The following is a 17,928-nucleotide window of genomic DNA, read 5'->3' as shown; positions in this document are numbered from 1 at the left end:
TTAGTTAGGTGTCTGGCATACATTTGAAACCCTTCAATTTAAGCTGTCCAAAAGTTTGCATCTATGGGTATGATTTCTGTTTGATTGTGGAGTGCACATTCTTTCTCTGAGGGATATGAATAAGCAAGCTAAGAAGTGCAGGTGGAAAAGATTTGGGTAAACATCAGCAGTGATCAAATGGATAGTGTCTGTGGCCAAGATGAATGAGGCATAGGAAAGGGGATAGGAAACATTTTGGGTAGTGAAAATAAGTTGGGTCTTGTCTTTGCTTTGTGATGTCTTGAGACGTAGGTATTCTTCAGGAGACCAAGGCCTGAAGGGTTGGGTTGGATCTCAGAGTGGAAGGTTAAGTCAGTATGCTAGATATTAAATTACTAGCTTTAGCAGGTAATGAGTGAATGGGAAAGAATAAATACTTACTGGAAACCAGGATTTCCAAAGCGAAGTTGACGGTAAGGTTGGACAAATTGTAGATAGAACTTTAATTTAATGAGTGTCTGTTGGAGAGGATTCAGGTGAAAGAAGATTTAGAATTTTAAGATAAGTTGAGACAGGAAACTAGTGTAACAATTTGGGCAAAGACAAGTAGAATGGGATAGGAAGGGGTGGAGTTTAATAGTGCATGAGCAAATAAGATCAATGTAAATAATAGTTGAAAAAAGTGTCTGAATGCACAAAGTATTTGAATAAGATAAATTGACTCGTGACACAAATTGGAGAGAAATGGTTAGATCTAATTCTCAGGATTAAGAAACATTTCAGAGTATACAAGATTTCAGAGAGCCGGACAGAATGGAAAAGGAGGCAAGGTAGTGAGATGGGATCATGGCTCAGATCAGAAAATAAATCATATGGGTATAAATTAGGAAATAACAAGGTTCATAAAATGCTGGTGAGTAGTTTTCAGCTTCTTAACAGGCCAGGAATTAAGCAAGGAGTTATTGGAGGGTTTACAAAAGCAATGTAATAATTGTGTGGAAAAGGCTAAACCAATCAAATTATTAAGGGTGGCCTCATAAATGAGTTTATTGAATGCTTACAATACAATTTCCTGGACCAAAATATTGTGGAACTGATTAGGGATTAATCTATTTTAAATCTTGTCTTGTGCAGTGAGGCAAGTTGGTTAGGTTAAAAGAAGAGCAGTATAATATAAGGAATAGCGGTAAACCTGAGGATTAGAAATTTGCAAAGGGCCACAATAAAATTGGTAATTTTAAAAAATTAGTACAAAAACTGATTAAGTCCTTTTTCAAGTGCAGGCTGAGTATCCTTTATCCGCAAATCCAAAATCCAAACACACCCAAAAATTGCACCTTTTTTAACCTCATCGACCTTCAGCATTGGTAGTCCACTTGTTTCTCTGCATTGTTTACTTTGATATTTTTGTGGTAAACGTATCAAAAATAAACATTTTCAGGTACCCTGTATTTATTATTCGGTGGTACATCCTTTCTACTCATTTTATTTATTTTAGACTATAGCAAGACTAAACTTAGATAATTGGAATCTAAGTTTATGTGCTGTATCCTAAAATCATCTGAAATCCAAAATGCAATCAGCCATGAGCATTTGGATAAAGGATACTCGACCTGTATATAAAAAGGAGAGTAGCTAAAGTAAACATTAGTTCCTTAAAGGCAGAGAGAGAAGAATTATCATGGGGAATGAGGGTATGGTCGAGACATTGAATAAATATTTTGCCTGTCTTCACAATAGAAAATGCAAATTACATGCTAGTAGTCATAGAGGTTTACAGCATGGAAACAGGCCCTTTGGCCCAACTTGTCCATGCCACCCTTTTTTTTTTAAACCCCTAAGCTAATCCCAATTGCCCACATTTGGCCCATATCCCTCTAAACCCATGTAACTATCTAAATGCTTTGTAAAAGATAAAATTGTACCCGCCTCTACTACTACCTCTGGCAGCTTGTTCCAGATACTCACCACCCTCTGTGGAAAAAATTGCCCTTTTGTATCTCTCCCCTCTCACCTTAAATTTATGCCCTCCAGTTTTAGACTCCCCTACCTTTGGGAAAAGATATTGACTATCTAGCTGATCTGTGCCCCTCATTATTTTATAGACCTCTACAAAATCACCCCTCAGCCTCTTACGTTCCAGAGAAAAAAGTCCCAGTCTATCCAGCCTCTCCTTATAACTCAATCCATCAAGTCCCGGTAGCATCCTAGTAAATCTTTCCTGCACTCTTTCTAGTTTAATAATATCCTTTCTATAATAGGGTGACCAGAATTGCACACAGTATTCCAAATGTGGCTGTACCAATGTCTTGTACAACTTCAACAAGACGTTCCAACTCCTGTATTCAATGTTCTGACCGATGGAACCAAGCATGCCGAATGCCGCCTTCACCACTCTGTCCACCCGCGATTCCACTTTCAAGGAGCTATGAACATGTACCCCTAGATCTCTTTGTTCTGTAACTCTCCCCACGCCCTACCATTAACTGAGTAAGTCCTGCCCTGGTTCAATCTACCAAAATGCATCACCTCGCATTTGTCTAAATTAAACTCCATCTGCCATTTGTCAGCCCAATGTCTCAATTGATCAAGATCCCGTTGCAATTGGAGATTACTTTCTTCACTGTCCACTATGCCACCAATCTTAGTGTCATCTGGGAGGGAGTACTTGCTTGAGATAATATCAGTAGAGAAAAAGTATTCGTGAAACTTGAGTAAAATTCGACAAATGTTTTAAAAGTGGTAACTGCAGGGATAGTGGATGCATGGTTATAATTTTCCAAAATTCTCTAGATTCTGGAACATTCCCAGTGGATTTAAGTTGGCAAATGTAACACCACTATTCAAGAAAGGATAAGAGAGAAAATGAGGAACTACATGCCAGTTAGCCTGATATCAGTCATTGGGAAAGTACTAACATCTGCTATTAAGGAAGTCTGAATGCGCCTAAAATGTCCTAATATGATCAGGCAATGTCAACATTGTTTTACAAAAGGGAAATGGTGTTTAACAAATCTATTAGTTTGTTTCAGGATTCAGCTAGTAGGTTAGATAAAAAAAGGCCAGTATATATAGTATACTTGGATTTTAAAAAGGTATTCAATAAGGTGCCACACAAAAGGTTAATATGGAAGATTGAGTTTTGGGTGGATGGGGGTTGGTTAATGGGTTGGAAGCAAAGAATAGTGATAAACAAGGTATTTTCAAGTTGACAGTCTATGACTAGTGGAGTGCCACAGAGATCAATGCTGGGGCCTCAGCTATTTGCCATCTATATTAATGTATCTAAGTTTGCTGAGGTGGGATAGAAGAATGTGGATAGGCATGTGGATGGTAAGAGACCATGGGCATCACGAGATAGACTAGATGTCCAGGAATGTGGCTAGGTGAATTTACATGGAGGAGGAGAGGCTGTCGATGTTGTTGGTAAGGAAGCAGCAAACTAGTTGGGTGAGGTGAAGATAATAGCTACAACTTGAGGTTGTATTGAGATGTCTTCCTTTTTGGAGGAACCTGTGATTTAACATTTTATCCTCATTGGCACTTTTGGGAAAGAAACTGTAATTGAGAGCAGTTTGGTTAACCTTGCAACAGTTTCTACTTGGCGAGTTTTTAAAAATATTCTTCCTGGGATGTGGGCATTGCTGGCAAGGTCAGCATTTGTTGCACATCCCTAATTACCCTTGATTCGAGTGACTTGCTAGGCCATTTCAGAGGGGAGCATAGGGTCAACCACATTGCTGTGCGTCTAGAGTCAAATGTAGGCCACATTAGGTAAGAATGTCAGATTTCCCTTCCCTAAACATTGATGAATCGGATGGGTTTTTAGAAGAATCAATAACAGTTTCATAGTCACTATTATGGTGACTCACTTTTAATTCAGATTCCACCAGCTCCCATGATGGGATTTGAACCCATGTCCCCAGAACATTGACCTGGGCCCTTGCATATCTTCCCCCTAATTATTTGAAGATGTTTAAATTTCAAACAAAATTATTTAGTCAAGAGTCAATTGTTTTAATAATGAGCATTAGGGAATCCAGTTGTCTGAAAGCTTGTTGCTCTTTGGTCAAGGAATAGGGCCAACTGGAAATTTGTAATATGCAACATAACAGGAACTTGCAAATATTTTGACTAATGAGCATCTCCAGTGATTCTTATCTTTTTGTTATGCTTGTATCATAGTACATGAAAGATTGCTACATTTTAAAGATTATGCCCTAAATAAAATGAGCTTTGAAAATTTTTGTAAATGTTGGGTCAGACAATCTATTTGGAAATGTGGGATAGAAGCAGTATTGGTTACTTGGGCCCATCAGCTTGGAGACCACCATATTTAATGTAAAGCTGTCAGTATGGGCGAAAAAGGCAGGATATTGTCTTGACCCTCATTTATGCAGGTTCTTCTTTTACCATTGGAATTTAGCTTATAGTTAACGGAATGGTTCAGAATATGTTTCATTCACTTGCGCTAAAAGCATCCTAGCAAGGTCATTTGAAAAAAGTTATTCCTTCTTGCAGGATTTGAAACCCAGCAATCTAGCAGTGAATGAAGATTGTGAGCTAAAGGTAAGGAGACAGAATATTCTAAACAGTTAAATTGTTGGTCAGTTGCTTTGTGGACCAGGATGTAAGAATAGCTAGCTATCTGTTCTTAAATGGGTAACTTGAGATAGTAAAATCTTGGAAAAAAATAAACTAATATTGAAATGTATTTAGTTTGATTAAGTGGAATCATTAACAAAGGAGGTATGTCTGAGCTAAATTGCTTCTGGACCTGCAGATGATGTAGTGCATATGTAAATACAGTCTTCAAAACAACTCTTCAAAAAAAAATTCTTCTCACCCCAAAGTTAGATCACAATTAAATTGCAATTAAATCATCACTGGTGGTAATAACTTACAATGTTATGTTATAATTGCACAAACAACTTTCTACAATAAATGTGAACTTCTCCAAGTGGAAATGCTGTATAAAATGTTATTAATTTTCATATTCTTTATATAAAGCAAAGGACAGGAACAATTTAGTTGGTTCATTGAGACTTTTTTAACTGATAGTGTAAGTTATGTGTTAGAAACTCATCCACAAAAACCCCCAGAAAAACCCTTGGTATAGAAATAATACTCCGGGTAATTCTTCTCCAGCTCCTAAAAGCAATTAAATGTTTCAAAATACCATAGTGATGTGCAGAAAATACCCCATAATAACTAACTATATTTAATTGTCAACCACATTCAAGAAACCCTTCAAGTTTCTCTCTTTTTTTTCAACAAATCTGTATTCACCAGTTGAACCATAAGTCAGCTACTGAAAAAAAAACACCTCCAATCATCTGACCTAGTTCCATGCTTGTAATATTTATACTCTGGCCCCTCTAACCTAACTCAAAACACCTATCTACTTTGTTAAAAATCTCAATCGTCTCTTTAAAATCAATATTTCTCCAGAGTAATAGATCTAGTTTTGTTAGCTATTTGTTGTAGTTAATAACCTTTGTATTAATTATCTGACAGTTGCTCTTCTCTGAACCTTCTCCAAAACCTGTATGCCACCTACCATGTGAGCGGTAAAACTGGATTTCTAAATGAGGCCTAATCAGTGTCTTGTTTCAAGTCCGAGGATGAAAGACGGGAAAAGTTAACAGTTTCTCACTCCTCAGATGCTGCCATGCCTGCCTAATATTTGCAGAATTTTTAAATTTCAGATTCCCAGCATGTACAGTATTTTGCTTTTTTAAGAAGCCTTCATTTAAGCATCCTACCCAAGGCATTGAAGTCTTCCAAGGAAATGTTATCACTGAGTGCACTTTGTTACCTTACCTTGACCTCTGGTGCTTAACGGGGATGCCAATGCCATCCTTCTTCACAACTTCCTTTGATCCATCTGCATGACATAAACCTTGTACACTTCGATTCCTTTCTGTCACCAGACAGTTAGCACATCTCATTGCAATGTTTTTCTCTGCTAATGCAACAAGGTAATATTTACAAGTTTACTTGTATATCCCCAAGATTGGATCTTGAAAATTTAAGCATAATATGGAAACAATTGTGGACTGTAGATTCGTAATTATCTTTGGAGCTAGAGGTTGAGTGGTCTGTCCATCACTTGCTTTTTACTGAGAAGCAGAATGCAAAATTAAGGACCCCACACACCCCGGACATTCTCTCTCCCACCTTCTTCCTTCGGGAAAAAGATACAAAAGTTTGAAGTCTTGTACCAACCAACTCAAGAACTTCTTCCCTGCTGCTGTCAGACTTTTGAATGGACTTACCTTGCATTAAGTTGATTGATCTCTGCACCCTAGCTATGACTGTAACACTACATTCTGCACTCTCTCATTTCCTTCTCTATGAGCAGTATTTTTTGTCTGTATAGCGTGCAAGAAACAATACTTTTCACTTTAATACATGTGACGATGATAAAATCAAATCAAAAACTAATAGCCAAATTTACACGAGTTATAATTACAAAGAAGGGAAACAAAAGTGATTCATTAATTGACTTGTGCAATACGTTGAATTATCCTGAAAATAAAAATCCAGAACCTTATTCTTCTCAAATTCAGTCTTTGGATGTAACAATGGTGTTCATTTCTATTCAACTCTTTCCCCCCGTGACACATGGAAACTGACAGATGACACAGCACTGAATGTCCCAGATCAGTTGTGAAGAGATATTCCAGGATTTCTTCTAAGTGGGAGTAGACTTGGACAACAGTTCAGATCAAAGCAGTCATTTCCGACAAGACATGCAGTCATATAATCAGTTTCACCATTCTGATGCTGTGACCATATTTTTGGATGTTGTAGATTTTAACTTTACAACGTGTGACTTCTATATTAAATAGCATGGCTTGAAACAACCATTGTTTAAAGACATTGGACAGGATTCTCTGGCCACGTGCATCCCAAGACCGGAAATTCCTGATCCAGCTCAATGGACCTTTAAGTGGTCCGCCACAGTTTCTGTGTCTCCTGCTATAATTTCCACAGTGGGCAAGATGAGAGAATTTTAGCCATGAGGGACTGACTCCTGCAATTAACTTGTATATATGTAAAGACTTCCTTACAGGATGCTGGCTGTCCTAGATAGGTAACGTGGAGATATAACAAGTATTCATTTTTTTTAACAAAATGACAAAATATCTTGAATACTGTTGATGAAAGCACATTGAACACTTCAAATATTCTGGTCTATCGGCAGAGGTAGACGGGTGTAATCAGGGAAGTGAAGTTGAGCTCACAATTGTATCAGCCATGATCTCATTGAATGGCAGAACAGGGTCAAAGGGTCGTGTGGCCTACTCCCCATTAATTTGTATACTTGTGGCATGTAAATCTATCCTCCTCTTATGTATTCTCTGCCCCACCCATTACCCACAATGAAAACAGATGCTTGTCAGTGCTCACAAGAACCTGTCTAACCTTTGTTTTCATCGATGACCAATGCTAACTTTCCATTTCAAGCTCCTGATGGGAAATGTGAATCTCCATACAGTAGCCATGCGCCTTGGCAATTCTTGTCTCATGCATTATGTTGGTCACGGTCTTGCGTTTAGCAAGGGCCTGGAGACTTGCTGCCCTCATGATGTTGGATGAAATGTATCAAATAGCAGTTCTTGGCAACAAATCACCAGAAAGCTTTGCAAACTTCTTTGCGGCCTGTTTTCCCTGCTGATTAGTATCATAGAAACCCTACAGTGCAGAAGGAGGCCATTCGGCCCATCGAGTCTGCACCGACCACAATCCCACCCAGGCCCTACCTATCCCCACATATTTACCCGCTAATCACTCTAACCTACACATCCCAGGACTCTAAGGGGCAATTTTTTTAACCTGGCCAATCAACCTAACCCGCACATCTTTGGACTGTGGGAGGAAACCGGAGCACCCGGAGGAAACCCACGCAGACACGAGGAGAATGTGCAAACTCCACACAGACAGTGACCCGAGCCGGGAATCGAACCCGGGACCCTGGAGCTGTGAAGCAGCAGTGCTAACCACTGTGCTACCGTGCCGCCCCGGTAGGTAGAATAATCAACTTTTTTCTCCCATTTTCTCTCTCTTGTGCTCGCCCACCTGCCTGCCACCTACCTCCCTATCAATACTCCAATTATATGACTCAGCTTGGCAATTTGGGTGGGAATTTGTACCTCAACCTTGCTGTTCTAAGGCATTGGATGTTAAGACCATAAGACATAGGAGCAGAATTAGGCCACTCGGCCCATGGAATCTGCTCCGCCATTCAATCATGGCTGATATTTTTCTCATCCCCAAACCCCTGATCCCCTTATTAATCATGAACCTATCTATCTCTGTCGTAAAGACACTCAATGACCTGGCCTCCACAGCCTTCTGCGGCAAAGAGTTCCACAGATTCACCACTCTCTCTGGCTGAAGAAATTCCTCCTCATCTTTGTTTTAAAGGATTGTCCCTTTAGCCTGAGGTTGTGCCCTCTGGTTCTCGTTTTTCCTACTAGTGGAAACATCCTCTCCATGTCCACTCTATCCAGGCCTCGCAGTATCCTGCAAGTTTCAATAAGATCCCCCCCTCATCCTTCTAAACTCCCAACGAGTACAGATCCAGAGTCCTCAATCGTTCCTCATACAACAAGCTCTTAATTCCAGAGATCATTCTTGCGAATCTCTCTGGACCCTTTCCAAGTAATAAGTCTCACAACACCAGGTTAAAGTCCAACAGGTTTATTGGCAGCACTAGCTTTCGGAGTCTCAGGCTCCTTCATCAGGTGAGTGAGGAGTTGTGTTCACAAACAGGTCATATACAGACACAAACTCAATTTACAAGATAATGGTTGGAATGCGAGTCTTTACAGGTAATCAAGTCTTAAAGGTACAGACAATGTGAGTGGAGAGAGGGCCAAGCACAGGTTAAAGAGGTGTGTATTGTCTCCAGCCAGGACAGTTAGTGAGATTTTGCAAGCCCAGGAAAGTCGTGGGGGTTACAGATAGTGTGACATGAACCCATGATCCCAATTGAGGCCGTCCTCATGTATGTGGAACTTGCTATCAGTTTCTGCTCAGTGATTCTGCATTGTCATGTGTTGTGAAGGCCCCTTGGAGAACGCTTACCCGAAGATCAGAGGCTGAATGCCCATGACTTCTATCAGCTATCTGTAACCCCCACGACTTGCCTGGGCTTGCAAAATCTCACTAACTGTCCTGGCTGGAGGCAATACACACACCTCTTTAACCTGTGCATGGCCCTCTCGCCACTCGCATTGCCTGTACCTTTAAGACTTGATTATCTGTAAAGACTTGCATTCCAACCGTTATCTTGTAAATTGAGTTTGTGTCTGTATATTACCCGTTTGTGAACACAACTCCTCACTCACCTGATGAAGGAGCGAGACTCCAAAAGCTAGTGCTGCCAAATAAACCTGTTGGACTTTAACCTGGTGTTGTGAGACTTCTTACTGTGCTTACCCCAGTCCAACACCGGCATCTCCACATCACCCTTTCCAAGGCCAGCACATCCTTCCTTAGATATGGGGCCCAAAACTGCTCTCAGTACTCCAAATAGGGTCTGACCCGAGCCTTATACAGCCTCAGAAGTACATCCCTGCTTTTGTATTCTAGCCCTCTCGACATGAATGCTAACATTGCATTGCCCTCCTAACTGCCGACTGAACCTGCACGTTAACCATAAAAGAATCTTGAACAAGGACTCCCAAGTCCCTTTGTGCTTCTGATTTCCTAACCATTTCCCCATTTAGAAAATAGTCTCTGCCTCCATTCCTCCTTCCAAAGTGCATAACCTCTCACTTTTCCACATTGTATTCCATCTGCCACTTCTTTGCCCACTCTCCTAACCTGTCCGAGTCTTTCTGCAGCCCCCCTGTTTGCTCAATATTACCTGTCCCTCTATATATCTTTGTATCATCTGCAAACTTAGTGATAGTGCCTTCAGTTCCTTCTTCCAAATCGTTAATGTATATTGTGAAAAGTTGTGGTCCCAGCACCGACCCATGAGGCACACCACTAGTCACTGGCTGCCATCCTGAAAAAGATCCCTTTATGCCCACTCTCTGCCTTCTGCCAGTCAGCCAATCCTCTATCCATGTCAGGATCTTACCCGTAACACCATGGGCTCTTAACTTATTTAACAGTCTCCGATGTGGCACCTTGTCAAAGGCCTTCTGGAAATCCAAATAAATCACATCCACTGATTCTCCTTTTATCTGACTTTCTTGTTATTTCCTCAAAGAACTCTGACAGATTTGTCAGACATGACCTCTCCTTGACAAAGCCGTGCTGACTCAGTCCTACTTTATCATGCACTTCCAAGTAATCCGCGATCTCATCTTTAATAATGGACTCTCAAATCTTGCCAATGACTGAAGTCAGGCTAACTGGCCTATAATTTCCCATCTGCTGCCTCCCTCCCTTCTTAAACACAAAGTGTTTCCCTTCCCTACTTTCCAGTCCTCTGGGACCCTCCCTGCCTCCAGTGATTCCTGAAAGATCACCACCATGCCTCCACAATTCCCTCAGCTATCTCTTTTAGAACCCTGGGGTGTAGTCCATCCGGTCCAGGTGATTTATCCACCTTCAGACCCTTCAGTTTCCCCAGAACCTTTTCCTTAGTGATGGCCACTGCATTCACCTGTGCGCCACTGCATTCACCTGTGCCTGCTGATTCTCCTGGAACTCTGGTATCCCACTGGTGACTTCCACCGTGAAGACTGATACAAAGTAACTATTCAGTTCCTCTGCCATTTCTTTGTTTCCTATTATTACTTCTCCAGCCTCATGTTCCAATGGTCCAGTGTCTATTTTTGCCTCTTACCTTTTTACATATTGAAAAAAACTCTTCCTATCTTTTATTTTACTAGCTAACTTAAACTCTTTCTTCTTCTCCCCCCTTATTACTTTTTTAGTTGTCCTCTGCTCGCTTTTAAAGGCTTCCCAATCCTCTGGCTTCCCACTAATCCTTGCCATTTTGTATGCTTTTTCTTTTGCTTTTATGCTGTCCTTTACTTCCCTCGTCAGCCATGGATGCCTCGTCCTCCCCTTAGCATATTTGCTCCTTGGGATGAATTTCTGTTGTGCCTCCCGAATAACCCCCAAAAACTCCTGTCATTGCTGTTCCACTGTCTTCCTGCTAGACTCCCTTTCCAATCAACTCTGGCCAGCTCCTCTCTCATGTCTTTGTAGTTACCTTTATTTAATTGTAATACCGTTAGATCTGATTCCAGCTTTTCCCCCTGAAACTGCAGGGGTAAATTCTATCATATTGTGGTCACTACTCCCTAAGGGCTACTTCAACTTAAGTTCCCTAATCAAGTCTGCCAATGTTAAGATGACGCTTGTGTTCTTCAAAGTGATAGTAGATCTGTCTAGAAGATAAAATATGAATTAATGATGCACAACTTTGCAATGTACACTTTACAGAAACTTCAGATGTTTTGTATAGGGTGGAAATAGTTCTCGAATAGTATTTTCTTTAGTTGCTATCTATTGAACTGAGCAGGCATACTTGAATAGTGCAGCAAGAATGCTGGGCCATTTCAGAGGGCTGTTAAGAGTCAACCACATTGCTGTGGTTCTGGAGTCACATGATCAAGTACAGATGGCAGATTTCCTTCCCCAAAGGACAGCAGTGAACCAATGACTTCTTAAGATGATCGGTGATAACTACAGTTCACATTACTGAGACTAGACATTTATTTCAGATTTTTACAAATTGGATTTAAATTCCATGCTGAGATTTGAACCCATTCCCAGAGCATTAGCCTGGATTATTAGTCGAGTGACAGTACCACTACACCACCATCTCCTCATTGTGTACCTGTTATTTTGCTGCCTAAATGTAATGAAAACTGGGATAAATGTAACATGTAATATTTTGTCAGTATAATGATTGGATTTCCAGATCATCCTATTTATCATTGAACTGTTCCCTCCCTATATCTCTGCTAAATAAAGGGATCTCCTATGAACTGGATGTAATTTTGACCTTTTAATTTTCAATTTTTAAATTCCATGATCATAATTGTCTTATGATTATAGATCTTGGACTTCGGATTGGCTCGTCATACTGATGATGAGATGACTGGATACGTAGCCACTAGATGGTACAGAGCTCCAGAGATAATGCTAAATTGGATGCATTACAATCAAACAGGTGAATTATAGTGATAGACAAGTCATTTTCTGTGTTTTAAAATCTGGGCAATAATTACTCTAATGTTTATATTAATTTAGCTGACAAGGTTTTGTCCCTGGCATGAGGAAAGAGATTTTTGAATTTTGCATAATTTAATTTGCTGATCACAGCCTTCTCCTTCTACATCATGGAAAACCACTGCATTGTTTTGTTTTCTCTCCACTCTTTCCCTGCTAAAATTCCTCTTATTGCTGCATTGGGGTAAATAGTTAGTCTTCCCACAGGTTTGGGTTAGTCATTTATGTTTTTGTAAATTTCAACCTGACTAATGCATGTTTTCACAAGTACATGCTGACAATTTTCCCAGTGTTTTAAATACAGCTGTTCCAAGTTGTAGTCTGCTACCTTTTTAGGTCTGTTTTGAACTGACCAAGTTATAGCACTGCAAACCTAATGAAAATAGGTTTTGGTGATCTTGCCATAGACTTGCTTCGCAAGATGTTATTAGACAAATATTAAACACAGGAAATATTTGAATTGTTTTCCTCGCCTTTTTATTGGATTATGTTGACTCCTCTCACTCTTATTTCCGTATGTTCTTGGTAATTCCTTCAGCAGTTTCTCCATTTACTGTGCTCTGGTTTGATTCACGTAGGTAAAGAAATAATTACATAAATCTCATTGCGTACAAATGTTTTCTTTAGATGCCCTGTGCCAAAGCAAAAAAAGTGAGCTTCAAGTCTGTCTTAGTTGCCAGAATCATTATCATTAACTTGGGAAACTAGAGCTAGCACACTTACACTTGCAGGTTACAGCATGCAGGTGTGACTATAACTGCTTTCATAATTTGAATTTTCAGTACAAGTTAATTAAAGCCAGAAATTGCTAAATTTCCAAAAAAGTGAAATCTTTATATTTTGTATTGTTTGAAGTTACATTTGTCGACGTGAAACTATTGTGCACCTGTTCAAGATGTGACTTTTATAATAAAAGCTAAGAAATATATAATTTAATCTTACATTTTCATTTTTACCAGATTTCTTTGTGGTAGTTTTGTTCATTCAAGCAGAACCTTTTGATTATTTTAAACTTGGTCCTTATATTCAGAACCTTGTTTCAACTCAATTGTACAGACTTCTGCAAGTTACTATCTGCTTGGTTAAATGAAGTCATTGTTTTTGCATTCTCATTTTTCTAGAAGTTGATGGTACAGGTCTATGTTGTAACCTGCTAGCGCATGTCTCTTCAACGGTGATTAGTTTGGAAATATGCATGAATTTGAGGTTAAGACTTCTCACATAGGTACAGAGCTGCCATGGAAAACATAGGCTTTTTAAACAATGTTTTGCACAGACAAGTTTAAAGCATTTTTTGTAACAGTCCGTTTTACAAATTTTATTTTAGTGGCGAACCCAAGTTGATACCAGAGATTCTTTCTTTTTAAAATTGGAACAAATTGCTTTGTTCATCTTGTTAAAATTAGTAACAATTGCTTAATGTCCTTTTTTTCCCATATGTTGCTTTTTGAATTTTGTTTTTTCTTCATTCCCACTTTTGTAGGCGGAACGGTGGCACAATGGTTAGCACTGCTGCCTCGCAGCACCAGGGACCCAGGTTCGATTCCCGACTTGGGTGACTGTCTGTCTGTGTGGCGTTTGCACATTCTTCCTGTGTCTGCGTAGGTTTCCTCCGAGTGCTCCGGTTTCCTCCCACAGTCCAAAAATGAGCAGGTTAGGTGCATTGGCTATGCTAAATTCTCCCTCAGTGTACCCGAACAGGCACCGGAGTGTGGTGACTAGGGGATTTTCACAGTAACTTCATTTGTGGTGTTAATGTAAGCCTACTTGTGACTAACAAATAAACTTTACTTTTTACTTTACTTTATTGATGTGCTACCCACATATTCAGTAGTGACTTATTGCTGTTTAAATTCTATAAAATTTAATTCAACCTGAGTTGTAAGCAAAGGAATTTACAGTGCCTTGGACAGAAATATAGTAGATATCATATTTTTGTGTGTTTAGTGCACATCAATTGTAAATCAGATGTCCTACATCAAGATGGAAAATGATATTTAAAACATAAGAAAAGACTAGTCATTGACTGCCACTTACAAGCAGATACAACTGTTCTCTGACTTGCCAACTTAGAGCTGTCTTCAAAAATTAACTGTCGTATAGCAATTGGCAGCCTGATGACTGTAATGTTGGTTCAACTGAAATTGACAGCTATCATTGATATTTCATACAGTAGAGAGAGAACACATCTAAAACTGTAATTATAGGACACTGACTTCAACTGTTTTTTTTAAAAATCCCTTTTTTGATTTGTACAAGTAAATGAAAATTTTAAGTTGTAATTTTTTTCATTCCTAAATAGCCCATGCAGGATTAAATTAAAATACTAATTTCTGTTTTTCTTTTCTATTTCCAGTTGATATTTGGTCTGTTGGCTGCATTATGGCAGAACTACTGACAGGAAAGACTCTATTTCCAGGCACTGACCGTATCCTTGATTGCTTTTTAAAAAAAAAAAATCTTAGCACCACTTTTCTTGTTTGAGCAGGGGGAAAAAGATGTTCACTAATATAGTAATTTCACCTCAAGCTAAACACTATTACATTTTTTGAATTAAATTGACTTATCTGAACAAACTATCGCCTTATGAATCAGTCCTCTTGAATCTAAAATCATTTCACATTTTAACAGATTTCATAACGTTTTCATGATTTTATTTAAGGCAAGATTTCTTTTCAAAATGGGTACCTTGGGAACTGAGCTTCGTGCTGTTTTGTTGCTAATTATTTGCACACAGCTCTACTTAATTCTACAAATGCCTTTGCAGTAAATTACATCTTCATTTCAAAATGTATTTTTATAAAACCAATTCTTCCTTGTCAGAGGTACAAAACACTTCTCAGCGATTATTCTGGAAAATCATTTGCCTGTTTTTTATATTTTATCTCCATTTAGTCCAGAACTCAGTCACCTTCATCCTATTCTACAGGAAATGCTGAGTTCCTAGGAACCTGGTTCTTACCTACATTGACTCATTAGTTCGCAGTAAATTGATCTATGTTCATCCTTAATTTCAAATTCCCCTACTGTGGCTGTAAATCTACATCTGAGCATCCTCTGCTCCTCAAAACTGTGGGTCTACTACCTGTTGTCCATGCTCTCCCCCCTTATCTGAATCTTGGCTGGTGGCATAGCATTGGCTATCATGCTCCTGTTCTCTGGAATTCCCTACTTCAACAACTTTGCTCCACCTTTCTCCACCTTCAGTAGGCTTCCTAAGACCTACCTCATTGTGCTTCTGGATACATCCCCAATTTTCGTCAGCCCTATTTCTCTCCACGTCCCATTCCAACCTGCTTTAAAGGACCTGGAATGTTTGGCCAAAGGTATTGTAAATACTAATTTGGTAAATATACTCTCAAACTTGGTAAATAAAGACTTTTCCAACTTAAGTCAGCGGGCAGTTCATTGAAACAATATCATGGTAATGTGTGTTCAGCTTGTATTAAAAATCCCATATGCATATTGCCAAACATGAACTGGTTAATTAAAAGAGTTGAATAATTACATTTGTAATGAATTGCCCTTCTGCGACTGGTTGCTTTCAAAACTAACTTTATAGCACCAGTTCAAAATGCTACATTAGATTATTCGGTACTATATTTCTTCCTACAAAACAAAACATTCATATTTAAGGGTGTGCTATTGCACCTCTTGACAAATCGCCTGACCAAGTTCATTTATTACCAATTGCATTCTTGCTTTTTATTTTAGTTTACCCTGACACACACTAACCTGAGCTAAAACAAACATTTGTAAAGCTTTAAGCAAAGCAAAATGTGTAAAACTGGTTAGTTTGGGCTTTTTTTTCATCTTTTAGATGCCTAACTTTGAAGTTGGCAAATATTTACGCAAAAACAGTTAACATCTTGGCACACTACTTATTAGCATAGTGACTGAATAGTAAACTCTGAGTGCATTTCTATCACAATAGGTCTGAAATGGAGTTGCTTCAACCCACAAATAGAATTGGTCCTCTTTAGTTAGATCCCTTTGGTAGTCAAATCACAGAATTTCTCTTTGCATAATGCTTTTCCGAGCTCTTGTTGCTTTACACTTCTGACTGTAATGTTTCCCTCTGTTACCCTTTATCTATCTCTCATAACAATCCATTTTTTTCAGATGGAAATTGTTTTTCTGCTTCCACTAATTGTGTAGAACTTAACTGGGTCAGATTTTGAGTTTGCAACCAAGTTTGCTTTGTGATCAGTGAAACTGAATCTGTTCAGTAGCTTGCCTGTGGCCTGATATTGTTTCCAAGCAAAACTATTTTCTTTTCCAAACCTGTTCTTGGCTCTGACCCTGCCAACTACACACTGAATGACACTAGTAACAATTATTTTCATCATGACTGCATTCTGCCAAAATGTAAGTGATTTCTGTCAGTGAATATTTCAAAAGCTACCTACCCACAATATAGGAATGAATATTATGTTCCCTTCATAATTTTTAATACCTCTCATGTCAATATCATTTTTGATGTTTTGTGCTTGAATTTCTTTACAAAGTTATTGTACTGATCGATGTGCTGATGAACATTTCCACCATGGAAACATAAAGACATCACCAATATTTTTTAGCAGATATGTCTTTCATCCAAGCACAGTATATTTAACATGTTTTGTGATTTTGTTTTTAGTACAGTGGAATACTGAATTGAATAACCTATGGATCATCAGTGCTGTTATATTTGCATTGTTCTATAATTACATTTATCTTGCCTTTTTGAGTCACTCGCTAACTTACCTGAGAGTAGTACTTTTTTGAGCTGTGCTCATTTTCCTGTCGATTGCTAACTTAAGTGTGCCAGATCTGTAAGATAATTTACAAACATAATTCGATCATAAAATTGTTCACAGGTTTTTTAGCACTCTATGCATGGATTAATGCTTTATGTTACTGTGGAATGTTTTGCAATTAACCTATTTTTTCAATGCTTACATTCTCTCCTGCTTCAGTTATTTTGCTTAGAAAGAAGACCACAGCTATGACCTCAACTGTGCATGTCACATAATTGATTATGGAAAAGTGACCCAGTATTTCCTAACACTGGTTACTTGAAATCTGCATGAACCATAGTTTCATGTGTTTACACTCGTTCTTTGTTTTGTCTTTACTAACCCCAATCCTGCTCAGACAAACATTTTAATTACTTGTTGGACCTCTTAAAGCTTGTCACAAGAAAATTTAACTGTGGGTTACCTTTGCATGCAGTCTTAACCAAGCTTATACACTGAATATTGTATTGAGGGGCCAAATTCAAGTTTGAAAATTCCTAATGAAGTAAGGATTTGACTTTTTCATGTAATGACATCAAGTATATGTCAATTGAAATGACCAATACCTATAGTTATTGAATAAATTTATAAAGGTGTTATTGTTCTATTGGTAAGTAATACATTAAATAATTTGATTCAAAAGACCCAGCGACTTCTGACACCTAGTGAGTAAAGACACCTAACAGCCCTGAGCTCTTCAAACCTGAAGCTTCCAATTTTGATTTTTGATCTGTGATGAGTGAACTGTTGTGGCATGTTGGGTACCACATTTGTTCTCGGGAGTTGGGGGGCAGGCATTATGGTTGTAATAATTGGTGTACCTGTTATTAATAACCATCCAGAAACTATTGCTAGAAAATTAGTTTGTAGGGATAGTGGCTGAGGAAAAGATCAGAGTGCTTCTGATTGTACTGATGATTGAAAAGCATGTCAAAACTTCCTGACTCTTCATGAACAAACA

General features: G+C 38.7%; 1 protein-coding gene across 2 annotated transcripts in view; it reads left to right on the top strand.

Annotated features, from left to right (window-relative positions):
- Positions 1-17,928, top strand: part of LOC144511877 (mitogen-activated protein kinase 14) — a 59,494-nt gene that overhangs the window by 28,505 nt on the left and 13,061 nt on the right. For both annotated transcript variants that reach the window (XM_078242300.1, XM_078242299.1), the window contains exons 6-8: positions 4,501-4,548; positions 12,016-12,130; positions 14,546-14,617. In XM_078242300.1, coding sequence (XP_078098426.1) covers positions 4,501-4,548; positions 12,016-12,130; positions 14,546-14,617 — 235 coding nt within the window. The remainder of the gene's footprint in view (positions 1-4,500; positions 4,549-12,015; positions 12,131-14,545; positions 14,618-17,928) is intronic.

Source organism: Mustelus asterias, chromosome 25 (assembly GCF_964213995.1).
Source record: "Mustelus asterias chromosome 25, sMusAst1.hap1.1, whole genome shotgun sequence".
In the NCBI taxonomy this organism is placed as follows: Eukaryota; Metazoa; Chordata; class Chondrichthyes; order Carcharhiniformes; family Triakidae; genus Mustelus; species Mustelus asterias.
The sequence above is the reverse complement of the archived record's forward strand: the minus strand, read 5'-3'. Positions and strand labels throughout refer to the sequence as shown.